Below are 17,361 nucleotides of genomic sequence, written 5' to 3'. Positions count from 1 at the left end.
ACGCCCGATCCAGATAGTTGCGTTCATCAGCTCCGCTTCCTCTTTTCACGCCTGCGTCCTTGCGCTAGCCGGGATGCATTGTCGACTGGCGTTTTTATCAGCAAGGACATGACTACAGCGAGCCACGTTTTTGTCCGGCATGAAGGCATCTGACCTTCCCTTACGCCTCCCTACGACAGCCCTATTAAGGTGCTCAGCCAGACAGAAAAAACTGTCACCATCGAGCTCAACGGACGTGACGAAGTCTTGGCTATCGACAGAGTCAAACCCGCCTACCTGGCGACCTCACCAGCATTATGCGCTTTCGACCACTTCACCACCGTGGAAACATAGGATTTACCCGAGCGCCTGACTCTAAAGGCCGTTTCTTGGGTGCCCGTGCATCGCTGCGCTTATCCTAAAAGGGGGGGGGGGGGGGGGGAGCCCTCGAGCGGCCATCGTCATCTTCATCGGCCGCCTTTTATTTATGGCGCGCTAAGGTGCATGAGCCTCGTTCCTCGTGCTGCGTGCTGCAAGGTTAGAAAAAAAGAATAATAATAATATATTCTCTTCCGCTCCCTCCATCGGCCTGACCGGTTACTTGTTCTTTCGCTCGCCGACTCACGCATTGTTATAGTGGACCTAACCTTGGTCCTTATAAACAGGGTTCTACTGTATCTGGTTTCTTTTTCATCCTGTCAGTTAACCACAGTTTCCTTTCTCTGTATTTTGATACTTCTTCTGAGCACTCATGTTCATTTTTCAGGCACTACAAGCAGTGATGAAACCAGTGCAGTGGCTGCCTTGCGAAGGCGTGCTCTAGACATGCTGGGCAGTCAGCTGAGGCAGCAGTTGGCTGAAATTCCAGATGATGCTGAGCAAGCTCTCCAAGAAGCTGACGTGACTGTGTCTCAAGATGCCAGCGGCTTACATGTGGGCCCTTTTCATCTTACTTCAGGCAAGTGAGCAAGCTGCAATGTTAACTGCAACAAAACGTTTTTGTAAAGCACAGATTTCACTACAAGATGCGGGATGACAGAAGCTGTTGGTTGTAGGGTCAGTATGCAATGCCCTACCATCATGCATTAACTGCTTAGCTAGCTTCTGACACGTCTAGATCTTGCTCCTGACATGACTTGACATGAGTGGAGCACAGAGAAAATGTGTGAAATAGCAGTAAAAGCACTCTAACTTGATGGATGTTCTTGAAATCCCCTATATTTAAATCTGAAGCATTTTTGGCTCTTCCGGTGTCTTTTTATTAAGCATGTTTCTATCTTCCATGGTTCATCTCGCTGTATCAGTAGGGAGTAGGGGAGGTGAACAACATGACACATGCCATCGTTGTCATGCCATCATAGTCACATGGCCATTGTCGCGCTGTCATCGTCACAGTCATCTTCATGCCATCATAGTTGTCGTCATGCTGCTGTCTACGTCCCTTTGTCATGTTGTTGTCACACACACATGCCCATACCGCAAGCACTACTGGTCACCTTTCATGGATACATCGTGCTATTGCGATCCCAAACAATGCTAGATAGCCAGCTGCCTACAAAATGCTTTCTTTTTCTTCTCAAATGCTTGTCTAATGGAAGGCTCATGTCTTTGCAAGAGGATAAGCCACAAAGCTCAGCAAGAGAGTGGTGTGTGTCAACTGGGTGATCATGTGTGCAGGGCCTATGGGACCATGCCCTCTGGCACATGCTCACTACAGCCTCCAAGCATGCACACCACGTGCGAATGCACTGCGACTGGTGCGAGCTCTCCAGCTGGAGAAGCCCATTCTGCTCGAGGGCCCACCTGGAGTGGGCAAAACCAGCCTGGTAATTGCTCTGGCAAGAGCCACGGGTAACCTACTTACCCGCATCAACCTTTCTGAACAAACGGTATGTGCCGTTCCCTCATTTTTAGGCATACTCTGCTGCCACTGACATTGGGCCTAAACAAAAGTAAATAACCCCCATGCATTCACCTGCAGAGCAAGGCCCTTACTTGTATTGTGTATATAATCAAAATTTATCTCGAGAGCTTTGCCCCCCTTTCATGTTTATTGTGCATGTATAATTGCCCATCAGTAATACAGTATAAGGCGACAACCTAACTATTGTTTTTGTGAACTGTGTTCAGGCACTTCACCTATTTGACATGTTGAGAATGGCCTCAGTAATTTGTAAAACTTGCATCAACAGAGAAAAGGTTAAGGTCTGTGTTACTGGCAAAATTTCGCAAATGGTCTGATATGATGTGGATTTCCTGAACTGTTTTGCACAAGGGGCATGTGATTAAGATGGTTTGAGCAAATTTGTGGACATAATGGACTGACTGGGCTCCGATCTTATGAGGATATCCTGCTACCACTGTTGGTGGTGGTCTAATGAGCTGACTGGCAGTAACGGTTCTCACAGTCTAAGTAAGTGTACTGCTATGAAAGATGACATTTGGCCATTTGAGTGTCACACTACAATGAAACTTAGCATTGCTGTTTAAATATCTTCGTGAAATCTCTTCACATGTTTGGTACTTATGGCCACAGTAACTGTACCAGTTGTGGCCGCATAAATTGGCGACAAAATGGATGCTTCTTGTATGAAGGAAAAGTGGGCTACTAATAATTTGGGAACAACTTTATTATTTGGAAACATTGTACGCTGGGATAGAAACACACATTGTATGTGAAATATATTACATGCTACAAACATTTCGATCAACATTTGTTATAAGGAACAATATAAACTTACTTTCCTTTGGCACTCAACATTCTTGCTTCACACTGCAAGGTGAACACATAATTGACCTTCATGAAATGTCTGAAAACATTAAAACAACACTGTTAGGAGGCAGACATTTATTATTATTTAAAAAAGTTAATTATCCTATCCACCAGCACAAAGCATCTCAAGCATTCTTTATTCTTTTCTCAAATTCCACTGCACATAAATACAACAGCAGAAAGTGTAACATCTCTTGCCTTGCACAACACTATACCATACAACAATCATATTGGGTGGGATTCTGAACTTGCCTTGACGTGGATTCCACCAGTTACTCTGTCATACTGGCAACACATTGGTCAACACTCATCACTCACATTGTATGTATTGGCAGCTTTTTCTCACCACAGCATTTGTTAGGATGCATAATGAGAACGTGTTGAACATGCATCCTAACAATCGTTGTTGCCTCAGCATGACAGGGATAATGATAGCAGCACTTTTTTTTTTTTGTAAACATTCATGGCTAACTTGTTGCCCAGCATGGCAGTGTCCTTGAAATTTTATGCTATGTGTAAAGTTGTTGGCGCTTGCTGCGTAAAATGTGTGTAGCGATGACATGCTGTTATTCACTCATTCCTAGTGAATCTGATAGTGACACTGCATCCACATCTCTTTGCATTTTGGTGCACATGAAACTGTCTCATCGCACTCTGGCTGTGCCTGAATTTTTCATTGTGGATGGTCGGGCAACCTAGGCATGTGTGATATTAATGTGCTCCAAAACGCAGGACATTTCCGACTTATTTGGTGCTGACCTCCCTGCGGAAAACCAAACAGTGGGGCAATTTGCCTGGAGAGACGGACCACTGCTGCGAGCCCTTCGAGAAGGGTCACTGGATCCTACTGGATGAAGTGAGTTGCGCAGTTTTCAAACCGTGAGATGTCCCGTTTTCATTCTTTAAATGAGATACTACTGTGTTGGAAATTTATTTTAGAACAGCTTGCTTGCTGTAACAGTACTGCATTTAGCAAGTCTTTTCAAACGGTCGGCAGATGTGCTTCACTTTTTGTGGAGGGTGTAAAGAGGAGAGTAATGAGCCTTTTTTATGAGGTTGACCAAATTTGGTGGTCAGGTAATAGGCATGGCCAACCCGCGTCACCCGCTTGAACTGTCGAGGGTCTTTAATGGAGTAGTAGATTGCATCCTTTCTTTCTTGTATTTTTGACTTGAGTGCAAGCACACTGGTTGATAAATTACACTGGCTTAGAATGCAACATAATGACACTTCTTTCATGAGCATCACACAAGTTGTTGTTCTCAAGTTCTCGTTTCTGTTCATTGTGAATGGCGTTATTTTAAATCACCATTTGTTCGCCGAGATTTCTCGAGAATTGATGTATGCAGCAACTAGCAGTGCTGCATACATCATGCAATGCAGTGGCAACAGTAAGCTACAATTGGCACTGCTAGTGTTACAGTAGTAGTGCCAATTGTAGTCTCCGAAAATTATGCGCTATGAGCAGCAAGTTTGGCAATGATGGGAAGAGACTGGATCTCAAGCAGAATCAACCATGTGCTTGGTGCATGAATATACTCAGCTTATAGACGAACTTCACAAACCAACGCGCACATTTCAATCATTGCAGTTTTGTTCTCTCCGACCTTTCATGCATGTGCTAGTCATCGGTCTTCTTGTGTGTTTATTTGCTACAATTGCTGATGAGGAAAATTAGTGCAACAAAAAGACAGCACACGCAAGGAAGGGAAGACACAGTAGACGTTTTTTTGTTGCACTAAATTTCCTTATCAGCAAAGCAAGACCAACTTGCCCAACATTGAATTATTCTTGATTTGGTACAAGCCTCTTTGAAACCGCATGTCACCAGTCGAAATGCAGTTGAAGTAGCTGAAACTTGCTGAGGACATTATGTAAACAACTTGGTATGCGACACTAATCACTGCGCTATTAAAAAGAAAAAAATTAAGCTAAGCTTGCGGAGTCTATTTGTTCTCATCACAGTAGTGGCTATTACGGGGCATGTGTTCCTTATGAGGGCATCTGAGCGTCGACCACGTCTGTGCTTCTATCAATGCTAGGTTGCCACCATCAGACAGTGTTTGCTGTCTCATTCACTAACCATCATGTTTCTTTGTTTCAGTTGAACCTGGCCTCTCAGAGTGTTCTTGAGGGACTCAACGCATGCCTCGACCACCGGGGTGAAGTCTTTGTGCCCGAGTTGAACCGCAGCTTCACTGTGGGCCGTTCACGGTTCTTTGGCTGCCAAAACCCGTATCGACAGGGTGGAGCACGACGTGGCTTGCCTCGCTCATTCCTCAATCGCTTTGTTCAGCTGAGCCTGGAGCCCCTGAGCAGAGATGACCTTCAAACCCTTGCGCGGTACTTGCACCCCATGTTGCCTGAAGACACCCTGACCAACATGGTTCTTTTCAATGAGATGGTAAGTGCCATCTGTGTGCTTCTAAGAGTAGGCTTAAGAAGCATTATGTGCACTCACAGAATAGTGCCACCAATGTAAGAATGTCTGTGGCGATAAAAAAAAAAAAAAAAACTTGTAACATAACCAAATCTTCAATGTGGATGCATACTTTGCAGCAGGAACTGCATTGCTGGTATTGTAGATGCTTCATTGGTTGCTGTTGCAGTTACCACTCTCCAATTTCAATGTCACATGAAGGCTTTATGCTATTTCTGGTTCAAATCGGTTATGCTTATAAAAAACATTATACAGTAGAACCCCGCTGTTACGTTTTTCACGGGACCGTAAAAAAAAAACAAAAAACGTAAGAGCCGGGAAACGCAAGAGCCAGGAAACAGGAAAAATTGAGAAATGGGAGTAGTGTTAAACTGCACACAATATTATTTTAATTCTTACGTGCGACAAAAAGTAGTTTTGCCCGACAGCCGAAGTATCGATTGCGATGAACTATACAAAGTAAGAATAGTAATTTTATCGTCTGTATAAACTTGTAAACATTCGGTTATTAACCAATTAACAAACATAGTGTCAGCGCCCACAGGCAAACATGAACACATCACACTCGATGAGCGCGGACACGCGCAGTTAAGCGCCGCTGCAGAAGCGAGCGAAGTGACCTTCGTGCTGTTGTCTATCGCTTCAACCCAAACTGAGCGCCGAGAACACACAGCACGCACAAAGCCACGAGCCGCCGACGCACCTACACTGCGTAGAATCTGCCCCCACGCAGATCGCTTTCAAGATAGGGACCGCGCGCGCGCTGCCGCGCAGTATGATGCCAGGGCACAACGCTGCCCGCTACCCCCCCCCCCCCCCCCTTCGCTCCCTCGCTGGTGCCTCGAGCGCAACGAAAGGAGGCGCGCTTCCTCCCTGCTTTTCTCTTCGCGCGCGAGACGCGGTCGTCGGCTCCCCTCGCGCGCTTTCACTCGCAAATACAGCATACGGCGCGCGGCGACGTATGCTGTATGTGCGAGTGAAAGCGTGCGAGGGGAGCCGACGACTGCGTCTCGCGCGCGAAAGAAAGCATACGGCGCGCGGCGACGGCGTTATCGCCCTTGGACTTTATACGGAACATCTATGAGCCAAAACCAGTTTTAGGGCCGCAACGCGTCATAGACATAATCTTTAGATAGCAAAATCGGATATCAAAGGCCATACTTTTGCTGGCGGAAACCGAAAATACGTAATAAATGTCGCCCCCAGCACTTTGGGCGGCCAATGCCATCGTCAAGCAACCAAGCCAAGCGACATGAAAAGTCAAAATGGCCGCTCGGGCCGGCGTGGTGTGGCAGTTCGCAACGTATGATGCAGGAACGGTCCCACAGTTGCGACGTAACAGCGGGGTTACCAATGCATTGGGTTCTATGGGAGCTGTGCCGGGACCGGCCGAAAACGACGTAACAGCCGGGAAAACGCAGCACCCGGGAACGTAACAGCGGGGTTCTACTGTATAGTAGTTTTGTGGAATAAATCTTTGTAAGTAATGTGTTTATATCAGGTGAGATATATCATGTGCAAAACCTCGAGCAATTTATAAAAATCTTAATTGCCTTTGTCTGGTCCTTGTTGAATGCCAAACCGATAGCCATCCTAATGCCTAGTAACTAAGTTCTCCTGCTTCGCCAGCACTGCTGTGTGCTCAATTCGCAATAAGTCAGTGGAAATAAAAGCGTGCAGCAGAAGGGCATGTTTGGTTCTGGAACAATTCCTTGCCTCTGTGTAGTCATGATGCCTTTGCTGCATAGAAAATTGTTCATCATGGGATACTCAGTGATACGTTCTTTGCTCCCCTAGTTGGTTGATCAGGTGCAAAGCCAAAAGCTCTGGGCTGTCTCTGGAAGCCCGTGGGAGTTCAACCTGCGTGACATCTCCCGGTGGGCTTGCCTCATGGAACGAGGCCCTCCAGAGCCAGGCGCTCACGTTGGTCTCGTCTATGCTGCACGGATGCGCACACCTAAGGATCGAAGCAGGGTCAGTGTAGGCACTGCCAACATTTGCAAGGTTTTATGTATAGCTATGTATAGCAAGGTTTATGTATAGTATACAGTGGGAATCTCAATGATACGAATCTCACGGGGTCACGAAAAATATTCTTATTAGCCGAAATTCGTATCATTGAAACACAATTAATACTAGCTAAATTAAGGGAGGACGTGGCGATCAGATCGCGAAAATCGCGAGAAAAATAGCTTTTTTTAAAACCACGCGTTTCGGTATCTGCAATGCCTAATCTACGCTGTATCAAAATTGTTTGGCTGAAAACGTACTAGAAGTTGGCCGAAAAAGATTAATTTGTCAGTGCGCAGGACAAGAAAACAGCTTTAAATCACGCAAGATCACCCCAGTTCACGGAGACATATCTCATATTTCCCGCCACCGAGCACCGCCATCTTGGTATCGTTAGAAAGCTCAAAGTTTCGCCGTTCCGCTTCTCAATTCGTCCGTCGTCGCCATCTTGTAACAAACGCACAAACACAAAAGCGCAGTTCTGCAACAGGTAGTCACACGGCCCTCCGATGAAAGCGGGCCTCCGATTGGCTGCCGTGCTGAAAGGCAGCCAATCGGTTGCTGCCTTTCAGCACGGCATTAGTTGCGGCATTGGTTGCTCCATTGGTTGCTCCATTGGTTGCTGCTGTGGCAGGGGCAAGATGGCAATCGCAGTTGTCTGTTTCGTAAACCATGGCGCCACCTCTTCAAACTCTTCGCGCCCAGTAGCAGCCTCCGTGCTATCCGGCGCCGCGTCCACACCAAAAGGGAAAGGGAGAAAGCGCCTTACTGCACGCTGTTCTCTTTCGTGGCCGTCGGTGGGGCGGCGTTTATTCGTATCAACCGACGCAGGTCGAAAATCGATTCGTAACAACTGTTCTCTAGCATGTTGCAAAGTAATGGGGCTTGGCCGGGACCACAGAAAAATTCGTATCATCCGGAAATTCGTATTAGCCGTGATCATATCATCGAGATTCCACTGTAGTACATTTTAGTGCTGAAATTGTTCAGTCACCATGGAAATCATTAGGAATTGATAATGTTTCTACTTCGAGCAACATGTTCATTGGCTAGTGTGTTTTGTGGTTTCCTTTGTAATGTTTGCTTTCTGCTTGCCTCACAATGTTGCTCTAACCATGTTTCAGCTTGAGCTAGAAGGCAGCTTCACACTTTTCACCGAATTCGTAAATTCCTTGAAATTGGAAAAATAAATTTAACGGCCCTTAACACTACCTGAAATTCAATGCGCTCCTCTTGATTTTCTTAAAAATTGGGCTTGGGGTGACTTCTAAACATTCAAACTCTGCATGGGCATAACGCCGTGGATGCTGCATATCAGGAAACGATTCTTGTTTGGGAGTTTCGCTAAGCAATTGCAGTCTGGTGTATCCACATCGACTGTTGCTGCTTAGGTATAAATAATTCAACTAAGGAGATTTGAATATTTTTTAGTTTATGTTATGACTGAAGTTTGTTTCAAACTCTTGAATTTTGTGTCGGTTGTTCTGTACGAACCCTGTTTTCATAAAGGGTTCATTCCATCGTATTTGAATTAGTCTTTTGTATTAGACATTTTTTGTGCAAATTAGCCAAAGAGATGTATGCTGAATTTGTATGAATAAAACACAAAGGGTGACTTTTGACAGCTCAAAAAGAAAAATTTACAGTTAAACCTCAATATAACGAAATCGCTAAAATTGGCCACGTGCCTCGTTGCATCGAAATTTCGTTGTATTGAAATTCGACCTTTCATACAAATAAGTACAGCCTCCGATGGATTTTACTTACAGGAAAGGGGCCGCAGTATTTTCGTAATTATGAGGCAATAAGAAAAGGCAAACTTGTAAAAGTCCAAAATTCATTTTGTTGAAGTTTAGAGCAGGCAATGAAAGATAAGGTTGCATGCCGTGTCGACGATATCTTCACATCGGCAGTACGAAGTGAAGCCAACCATGCTTTCACGTCCACTTTGCCTGCGAGGCTGATAGCATTGCCCGCAGTGGGACAACGCTATCGTGAAAAACGCCAGCAGCACGGAGCGAATGCTTCATCTACCTCTCACTTCAATGTGTCTTCGAAACTTGAGATTACGCAACATCCAGTAGTAAACATGCGAGAAACAGTGCACATGATGCTGTGCCCTCGGCACGCCCACTCTTTGCACACGCGGCTGATTATCTCTAAAACTGGGCGTGCGGGCTGCGTATTCTCTCAGCTGCCATGATAGCCATGCGAAGCCACAGCAAAAAAGGAGGCGCGCTGTAACCTGCCCGTCCCTCTTGCATTACCGCAAGCTCGCTACCACCTTTCTCCTTGCTCGCGCCGGAAGATTGCGCTCATCAAGCCACCATCCTTTTCGGCTCACCCTCGCATGCCTTTCAGTCGCACCAAAAGCATAAAGTGCCTATGGCGCGATAAGATGTTATCGCACTTGGACTTTATATGGAACATGACGCTGCTCTGGCTCAACGCTAGTTCCTGGGTGTGGCGCACGATTTGAGTGGCGCGTACGCAAGCAGCCACTTGTAATTGAACCATTTGACCATCTGTGTCCGCGGAAATTTCCACTGGATGTTTTGGTATTCCATCGCGGCGTCAGTGAAATTTGATTATATTGAAATTGTGTATCAACACACTTCTCTATAGTGAGGTTCTAAACACATGGTGTTATATAAACAAGAAGTTACAAAAAAGTTGAATACTTTGTTATGTAGAAAATTTCTTTATTTGAAGTTCGTTATATTGAGGTTTATTTGGGTTATGATTACCTATATTGTGAACTAATGAAATGCAATGCGTCTCTATTTGTGGGCTTGAAATGTGTTTGAATGGTGTATCCTTAATGAGTTGCCCTGAAGAACTGAACACATGCACTCAGAATTAGCTAAATTGATTCAGTTCGCTGCATTTTTAAGCACACAATATGTATTTGTTTGCAAGTGGCAAAATTGTCGGTATTATTGTATCTGTGTTGTTACCATGTTGCAGGTTTTACAGGCTTAGTGCTAGTGGATATAGTTTCAACAGCAACACATGTGACACTTCTGTCTGACACATACTTTTGTCTCCATTCACATATTTAAAAGAAACCAAGATGCAAACATTTGTGTTTTCGCCAACATCGTGGGGATACAGGGAAACAGGATCTTTAAAATTTTGTACCTTTGAAAAGTTGTTTATCTGTTGTCAGGTGGCCCCACTGCACGAACATCCAAGTGATTTCATTGTTGGGCCTGCTTTACTGTAAGCATCCATACAGCTTGAAACAGCCTTATGCATATTCAAAACAGCATTATCTATGCCTGCTTTGGCATCCACATGCTTGAAACACAACAAAGAGCAGAAACATTGTTAATGCAAAAACCAAATCACCCTTGGTTCATTTTTTCAGGGTCTATCTAGTTCCTATGATTTTTTTAGTTTTCATGTGATCACGGCACTATATTCCTATTCAGTAATTTTTTCCAGCTACTGTAATTTCGCTGGCATTAACCCCATTGTTACTTTCTCCACCTGCCACCCTATTCACATGAAAATCACATTTAAAATTGGCAGATAGCAACTGTTGATTCAGATTATGTTCTATTAGGTGCGTTTTAAAAACGCTGCCATTTTAATGCACATGATTCACTAGTGTCTCAATCAAGCACATCATTTAAATGGCTCATTTAACTATGTCAACCATTATTGAAGTCTTCAGGCAGACAGCACATGAGATTTGGGAAATATGTCTGGACCAAGGTAATTGCTCTGCTCTGTAAGACCCATCTGCAGCACACCTGTGGCTTAACACGAGGGAGCTACCATAAGCATCGATTCTCTTCTTCATCCCTCATCCTACCCTGTTCCTGCCTAAACAGGTGTTGGACATTTACAAACAAGTGTTTGGTGAGGCAGCCCAAGAACGGCCACCCAAGATGCACGTGACTCCTCACTGGCTGAGCATTGGCGGTGCCATTTTGCCTCGTAGAACTCCAGTGCAGGATCCCTCGTTGAGCTGCAAAGCGCTCGAAGATCTGCGGCTCCTCCACATTCAGGCACCTGCCATGGAGGTGAGTTAGCCTGAGATTTCGCACTTTTGTCCATTAAGTGTCATTTGTTTCTGTGTAACTCAGGGCCTGGCGAAGTGCCTGGAAAATGGCCTGGCTACATTGCTTGTCAGTCCATCGGGAAGCGGGAAGACGACTCTGGTGCGAAGCCTGGCCAGGCTGGCCGGTCGTCCCCTGGCAGTCCTGTCAATCGGCACATCAACCGATGCTCTTGAACTTCTTGGTAGCTTCGAGCAAGTAAGTTTCTGCAAGCTGCAAACACTTGTCTTTTTCTCTGGAAGATTGTCATGTAGCATTTTGGCAGGTACGCCTGTAGGCCATCACAGTGTGGTCTCCCTGCAAAAGGAGAGAGGGAGAAAAGAAGTTAATTTTTACATCTATGACAACAAACAAGCATATTAATGCCTCAAATAAATAATTACCCAGCAGCCTAACTAGGATTCTAAAATTGCTATTTCAGCCAAAGTTAACCGAAAAATATGTCGCTAAAACATACTGGTTAAAGGTGAAAAACGTCAGCGTTTGAGCAATTTTCGCCCCAGCCAATGATGAAGTGTGATGTGAATGCTGCAGTTCCAACCATTAAACATGCCTGCACTGAGAAAAATTGAATAGATAAAATTCATCTCTCTGAAGAGGGCATAAATGTTTGCCCTATGCTGCTCCACACACCTCAGAGGTCACATACATGACAGTATTCTTCATACCAGTACAAAGTTGCACACAAATTGAACAGGAAGATGTGTCAATGTTCACTTCAGGGAACATGAGCTGTTCTTCTGAGTGCTATGTTATCTCTTCTTCAGTGGCACTGAAAATGGTACTAAACAAACAGGTCGATGTACATGAGGTGTAGGATTGGTGTACTAAATAAACTGAGATTAGGCTTCTCTTATGCTCTCATTTTAACAAGGACAATTTGCTTCCATTCACCAGCAAATTTGGGCCTTTTGAATGGGTGCCTTTGCTGTGCCTCTTTTTAGTCTGATGATCAGCACTTTTCATATGTTCACTCATATTGTTACTTAAAATTTAAATTGACTCCCAAGACATCTGTTGGCTTTTTTTTTTTTTTTACTAATGCTGCAAACTAATATGCATATAGATGTTCATTAAAGCAAGAGCAGTGCACAGTATTTGGTTGTTAGCATTCTATAGTTGTGTAGTTTTTGTGTAGTCAAGCATGTGCTGCTATTACATTGTGCTGATGCAGATTTAAAAGTTCAGTACACTTTGGTTTTTCGACCTGATCAAAGAAATTCTTAGTAACCGAGTCTAAGCCCGGTCTGTCAGCAGATTAATTCTTGTAAAGCTTTGTGGATGTTATAACAAATGTCTACTGGCAAGAATCCACAGCTTTGGTTGCCAACTCCCGCTGAAAAGGTGCTGATTAGGCCTAGCAGCCTAAGCAGTGCGGCCGGCAGGGTGGCTGGTGACAAGCTGTTGCAAGAAGCTCACCATCAATATGTTTGCACTCGTAGACCTTATTGGTGATCGAACAAGAAATCAGACATGCATATAGGCTAGACTGACAATCGTAGTTGCGGAGTGTGGATCCACGTGTGGCCCCTCCGTGTCCGAAAAGTCTGCCAGCAGCAAAACTCAGCGTTAGCAACTTGACATGACCTGTACTGGACGCACGCGCGTGTTTTGGCAGCGGCTTGGCCAGTTAGATTGCAGTAAGCAAGCCAGCATGCCGATCCAGCGTGAGAACACTTCGTCGCACAGTTTTGTTATCCTTTAGAAAATTCCACCTGCGCGTGTTTGAAGCTCTCTGTCTCTTTCATGGTCGCCCATTTGCCTCCTGTTTTCTGATTGCCATTTTGCGTTTTTGCTGTGTTAGCAGTTGGCAAATAGTGCATGCGGTGCCATCAAACCAGAACTCGAATCATGAGTGCTGCGTGCAATGGCAGTCCTTTACAGCATAGTGCAGTATAGACCACTTATAACGTAACCGCTTATAGTGCAGGACCGGATATAGTGTGGTCTTTTCAGACTCCTGTTAATTTTCCCATAGCACTCCATGTATACACGTATTGCTTATAGTGCAGTTGCGGGAAACGAAATACCGGTTACAGTGCCGCTGCCTGGGAGTACGGAAGTCAGCGGAGACGGCGAACGCTCCCCTCAAACGGGCGCCCCAAGGAGTGCTCGAGCAAGAAAGAGAGACGAAGTGGAGGAGAAGGGCACGTGGTGCGAACGAACAGCCAGTTAGGCTGAAACGAGAATCTTGAGTGCGAATCGTGAAATACCACGGCGCGCATAGCGAGCGAGGGCCACGAAACTGCTAACCTGCTTCATGATAATGGCAGTAAACGAAACTTCAGGGAGCGGGCGGTGCCGGCACGGCACGGCGAAGGGCGCACACGGAGACCGTGGAATGTGAGGGAGGAGGGCGGCAGGGAAGCGGATTTTGCCTCGGCAACTCCGCCGCTGTCGGTGGCTCCCCTCGCCCTCCCTCGTAGCTCCCTCACTTTCGACTGTCACCGTGCGCAGCGCGCCGCTGTGCAGGCGCCCCTGCTCCAGCCGGCCCAGCGCCAGCTCCTCGGAGTTTCGTTTTCTGCCGTTATCGGGAAGCGGGCAGTTGCCGGCATGGGGACAGTTCCGTTGGCCGGCCTGGGACAGCACCGCTGCTTCCCTCTGCGCCCTAGCCGCAGCGTGCAAGGTCAACACGTGATTAGAAAGTAGAGGAGGCATAAAGGAGAAAGAAGGGTTCACTGCCATTTTCTACGCATGGCTACAGTAGCGTGGCTGAGACTTCGGCATGTACACGCATGTTCCGGCGCAACGCAGAATCGGCGACCTTGCCATTTGAGAGAGGGTGAAATTTCCGCCGCGTTTCTTTTTTCTCTCTCTCTTTTTTGTTTTTTTCGCGTGTGACATTGAGGGGTCTCTCCTAATCTTTTAACTCTACGGCGGTGCCGGAGCAATGCCGGTTAGAGGCGCCGCCGCTTGAATAATTTCGAATGAACGAGATTCGACTGTAAATTGAATGCAAACGTTCTAGCCGCATTTCTCGACTGTTGCATACGCGTGGCGGCTCCGTGCACATGTTTTGCATATGTGCGGGCCTTGAATATTATTGCTTTGGTTATAGTGCAGATATTCGCGACTCCGGCGACTTACGTTATGAGCGGTCTACACTGTAGAAGATTATTAGCATTGCCGAAGAGGTGAGGAACAGAGCTGCTGGTCGAAGATGCGTGGAAAAGTCGTGCATCCCCTAGACATATTTCTGCAGGTTCTACACACATTCCTTTTTTCTTTCCGGGTTGTTGTAGCTGCGGGTCCAAGTTATGCATGGAAAAACAGGATGTTTATTGTTGCTCTCATATGTCTTATTGGCACTTGCTTATTCCCACTTGTGTTTATTTTACATAGACCTGACTGCAATATTTTTCCGCCGATATCTGTGTGTATGCTTATAACGAATATCAGATACTATTAAACCTTGATATAACGAAATTTGCATGTAACAAACTAGGGCTGCTCGATACATATATAATAATTACCTAAATACATCGGTAACACATCTTTTAATCAAAGCTGGTCTGTCGACATTAAATGAGCGAAATCGTTGACTTAAATTCATGTACCAGTAATTAATTAAAAGACACTACAGAACTGAACTCACCCATTTAGTTCATTTTTCGTCTGCTTGTGCGACCCGACAATGACATCAGCTAGCTTTAACTCCTTTTCGCATCAGTAATAACTGTTTTAAATACTCAGTTTTTCCACGAACTACTACTGATTGGAATAACCTCAGTAACAATGAAGTGTTGCAACCGTTACTGACGTTATTCACACAACATATTAATCAGTGTGTGTTACTGAATTTCATCACTTTACTGTTCAATTGTATTCCTGATGCTGGCTACAGAGCTTCAACCTGCACCCTTATTTCTTTCATTTACATTTTGCCAGTTTTGTGAAAATGCTTAATTCTTTTTCCCACTCTGCTATAATCCTATACTGGGATTGCAGTATCAATAAATAAAATTTTTATTTCCCGGTCTTAGTTCTACTGAAAACCGTGTATTTTTTTTCCCGCTGTTTAACTCCGGAGTGCTCGGAGAAACGCCTATCTGCCCTCTCCCCCTTGCACATGCGTCTCCTCCTCTACCCTTGCTGTGGCTGCGCATGCTGTCTATATGCAGGACATGCACGGGCCGTACCTTAGAGGTACCTGTGGCAAGTGCAAAGTTTGAGCCTATGGTTGGTGCTTTGATGTGCTTTGTGTTCTTGCACATGTAGTGTTGGTGGTCACGTAATCTGAAGTTTCGGAGACATGGTGCGAAGCGTTCACTCGGATTGTGACAGTGTTCATCTTTACCTGAGCGCATGTGACACTGATGAAGCTACGCATCTTACTTCGTGTAATTGTGTCTTTGCTGTCACCATCAATGCTCCACCTTTCTGTCAAAATTGTGACTTTTATTCCAGGATGAATATCATATTTACTCGCATATTAAACATACCCTGAACTTGATGACATGAAGTAGGAGAGACACGATACGATTCGGCATCTGGTAAGGTGTCCGGCGATTATAGTTGTATCGGATGCCAAATCGTACCGTGTGTTTTGTACTTTTATTGCGATATGGACACTCCAGGCACATTTTTGCCGTCAGCGCCGACGATTGCGGCTTAATTGCCGCAAACCGCTCAGTTTGCGTTGAAGCGATACACAGCATGAAGGTCACTTCGCTTGCTGTCGCAGTCGCGCTTGCTCACGCCAGCGTTTTGACAGCGAGTGTACGTGGTCATCGAGTGTGATGTGTTATGTTTGCCTGTGTGCGCTAACACCATGCTTGTTAAGTTACATAGTTAGCGAATGTTTGCATCTTTATACGGCCAATAAAACTACTAACCTCACTTCGTATAACTGTCTAGCTGTCTATGCATTTGCTATTGCAATCGATGGTTCGCATTTTGGGCAAAACTTGCACTTTTTTAGAGGTGGCCGCAGTAAAAAATCCGCTCAAAATTTTACCTCGCATAATGAACGCATATTCTTTTTTTTTTATTGCATATTCTTAGTGCATATTTTTAGGGAAGTATGTACATTATTCAAGTAAATACGGTACCCATAACATTTTATACTCTTGTTCTCGTTTTTGTGGATTCCATCTGATAATCACTGCGAGCACTAAGCGCAATCAGCCATGGCGTCTATGATCTAGGGCGCTGCGTGGCGTAACGCACACATATCTCGAACCTTTGTGAACCACGCCAATGCATTGATCTCGATGCGATCTGCACTGCACTCTCATAACCGTGCTGCTTTATTTCACGCGAAACATCCCACACCCAAAAATCGACGATCTTCGATTCTCATGGAAAAAATCAGGTTAGTTGGTGACGGTATGAATGAAGTTTCACAGAAGTATTTTTCACGAAAAAAAAAATTTTTTTTTTGATGGCGTAAGCGTTCTTTGAAGTTTTGGCGAAGCAAAAGTTGGTTGGAGGCAATTTTTTTTAAATCAGAGGTGAAACTAGGTACCATGACAAATCTTATTTTTGAATATTGTACTAGCGTGGTTCTTTCATATGACGTCATAGGTGAACACAGTTGAGAATTTACCGCTGTTAATTGGCTTTGTAAAAATGAAAAAATTGCATTTTCAGAAATTATTTTCATAAACATTGTTAATGTGTCAGCCAGAATACCTTTTAAATTCTTTCTCGTTGCTATAGTTTCAGCTAAAAATAATCTTTTAACTATGAAATCAAATACTTTTCCAGAATATTACTTCCAAATTTGGCATAAAGCCACTTCCCGATGATGTTCACACCTAAATTAAGCATCAAGACCCTCCAGATAAAATTATGTGAGATAGCTCATTCTACGCACCAACCTTTCAGCTTGTGATCTCGAAATTTCGATGCAAGTAAATGTTTTTTAATGTGAGAAAAAACATTTTTGAAATCCACACCTAATCTTATTGGCAGGCACCCCCAAACTGTGCCTTCGATGCAGAACACGTATGAGCCACAATTGAATGCTTGCCATGCTTATGAACTCTGGATGCATAAAATATGGGTGCATGCTGTTTATGCATGGTAAATAGCAGCAAAGTACGTTACGCTGTTTGCATGTTGATGCCCCTGCAACTACTTTTTGCGAT

The 17,361-nt window shown here is 44.8% G+C and overlaps 1 protein-coding gene across 1 annotated transcript in view; it reads left to right on the top strand.

The window, feature by feature from the left end:
* LOC119461954 (midasin-like) overlaps window positions 1–17,361 on the top strand; it is a 268,647-nt gene that overhangs the window by 103,819 nt on the left and 147,467 nt on the right. The window contains 8 exon segments of the mRNA XM_049672349.1: window positions 746–937; window positions 1,657–1,868; window positions 3,485–3,583; window positions 3,585–3,608; window positions 4,857–5,156; window positions 6,990–7,166; window positions 11,042–11,233; window positions 11,297–11,467. Of these exon segments, the coding sequence (XP_049528306.1) occupies window positions 746–937; window positions 1,657–1,868; window positions 3,485–3,583; window positions 3,585–3,608; window positions 4,857–5,156; window positions 6,990–7,166; window positions 11,042–11,233; window positions 11,297–11,467 (1,367 nt within the window).

This window comes from Dermacentor silvarum, chromosome 8 (assembly GCF_013339745.2).
Source record: "Dermacentor silvarum isolate Dsil-2018 chromosome 8, BIME_Dsil_1.4, whole genome shotgun sequence".
Taxonomy (NCBI): Eukaryota; Metazoa; Arthropoda; class Arachnida; order Ixodida; family Ixodidae; genus Dermacentor; species Dermacentor silvarum.
The sequence above is the reverse complement of the archived record's forward strand: the minus strand, read 5'-3'. Positions and strand labels throughout refer to the sequence as shown.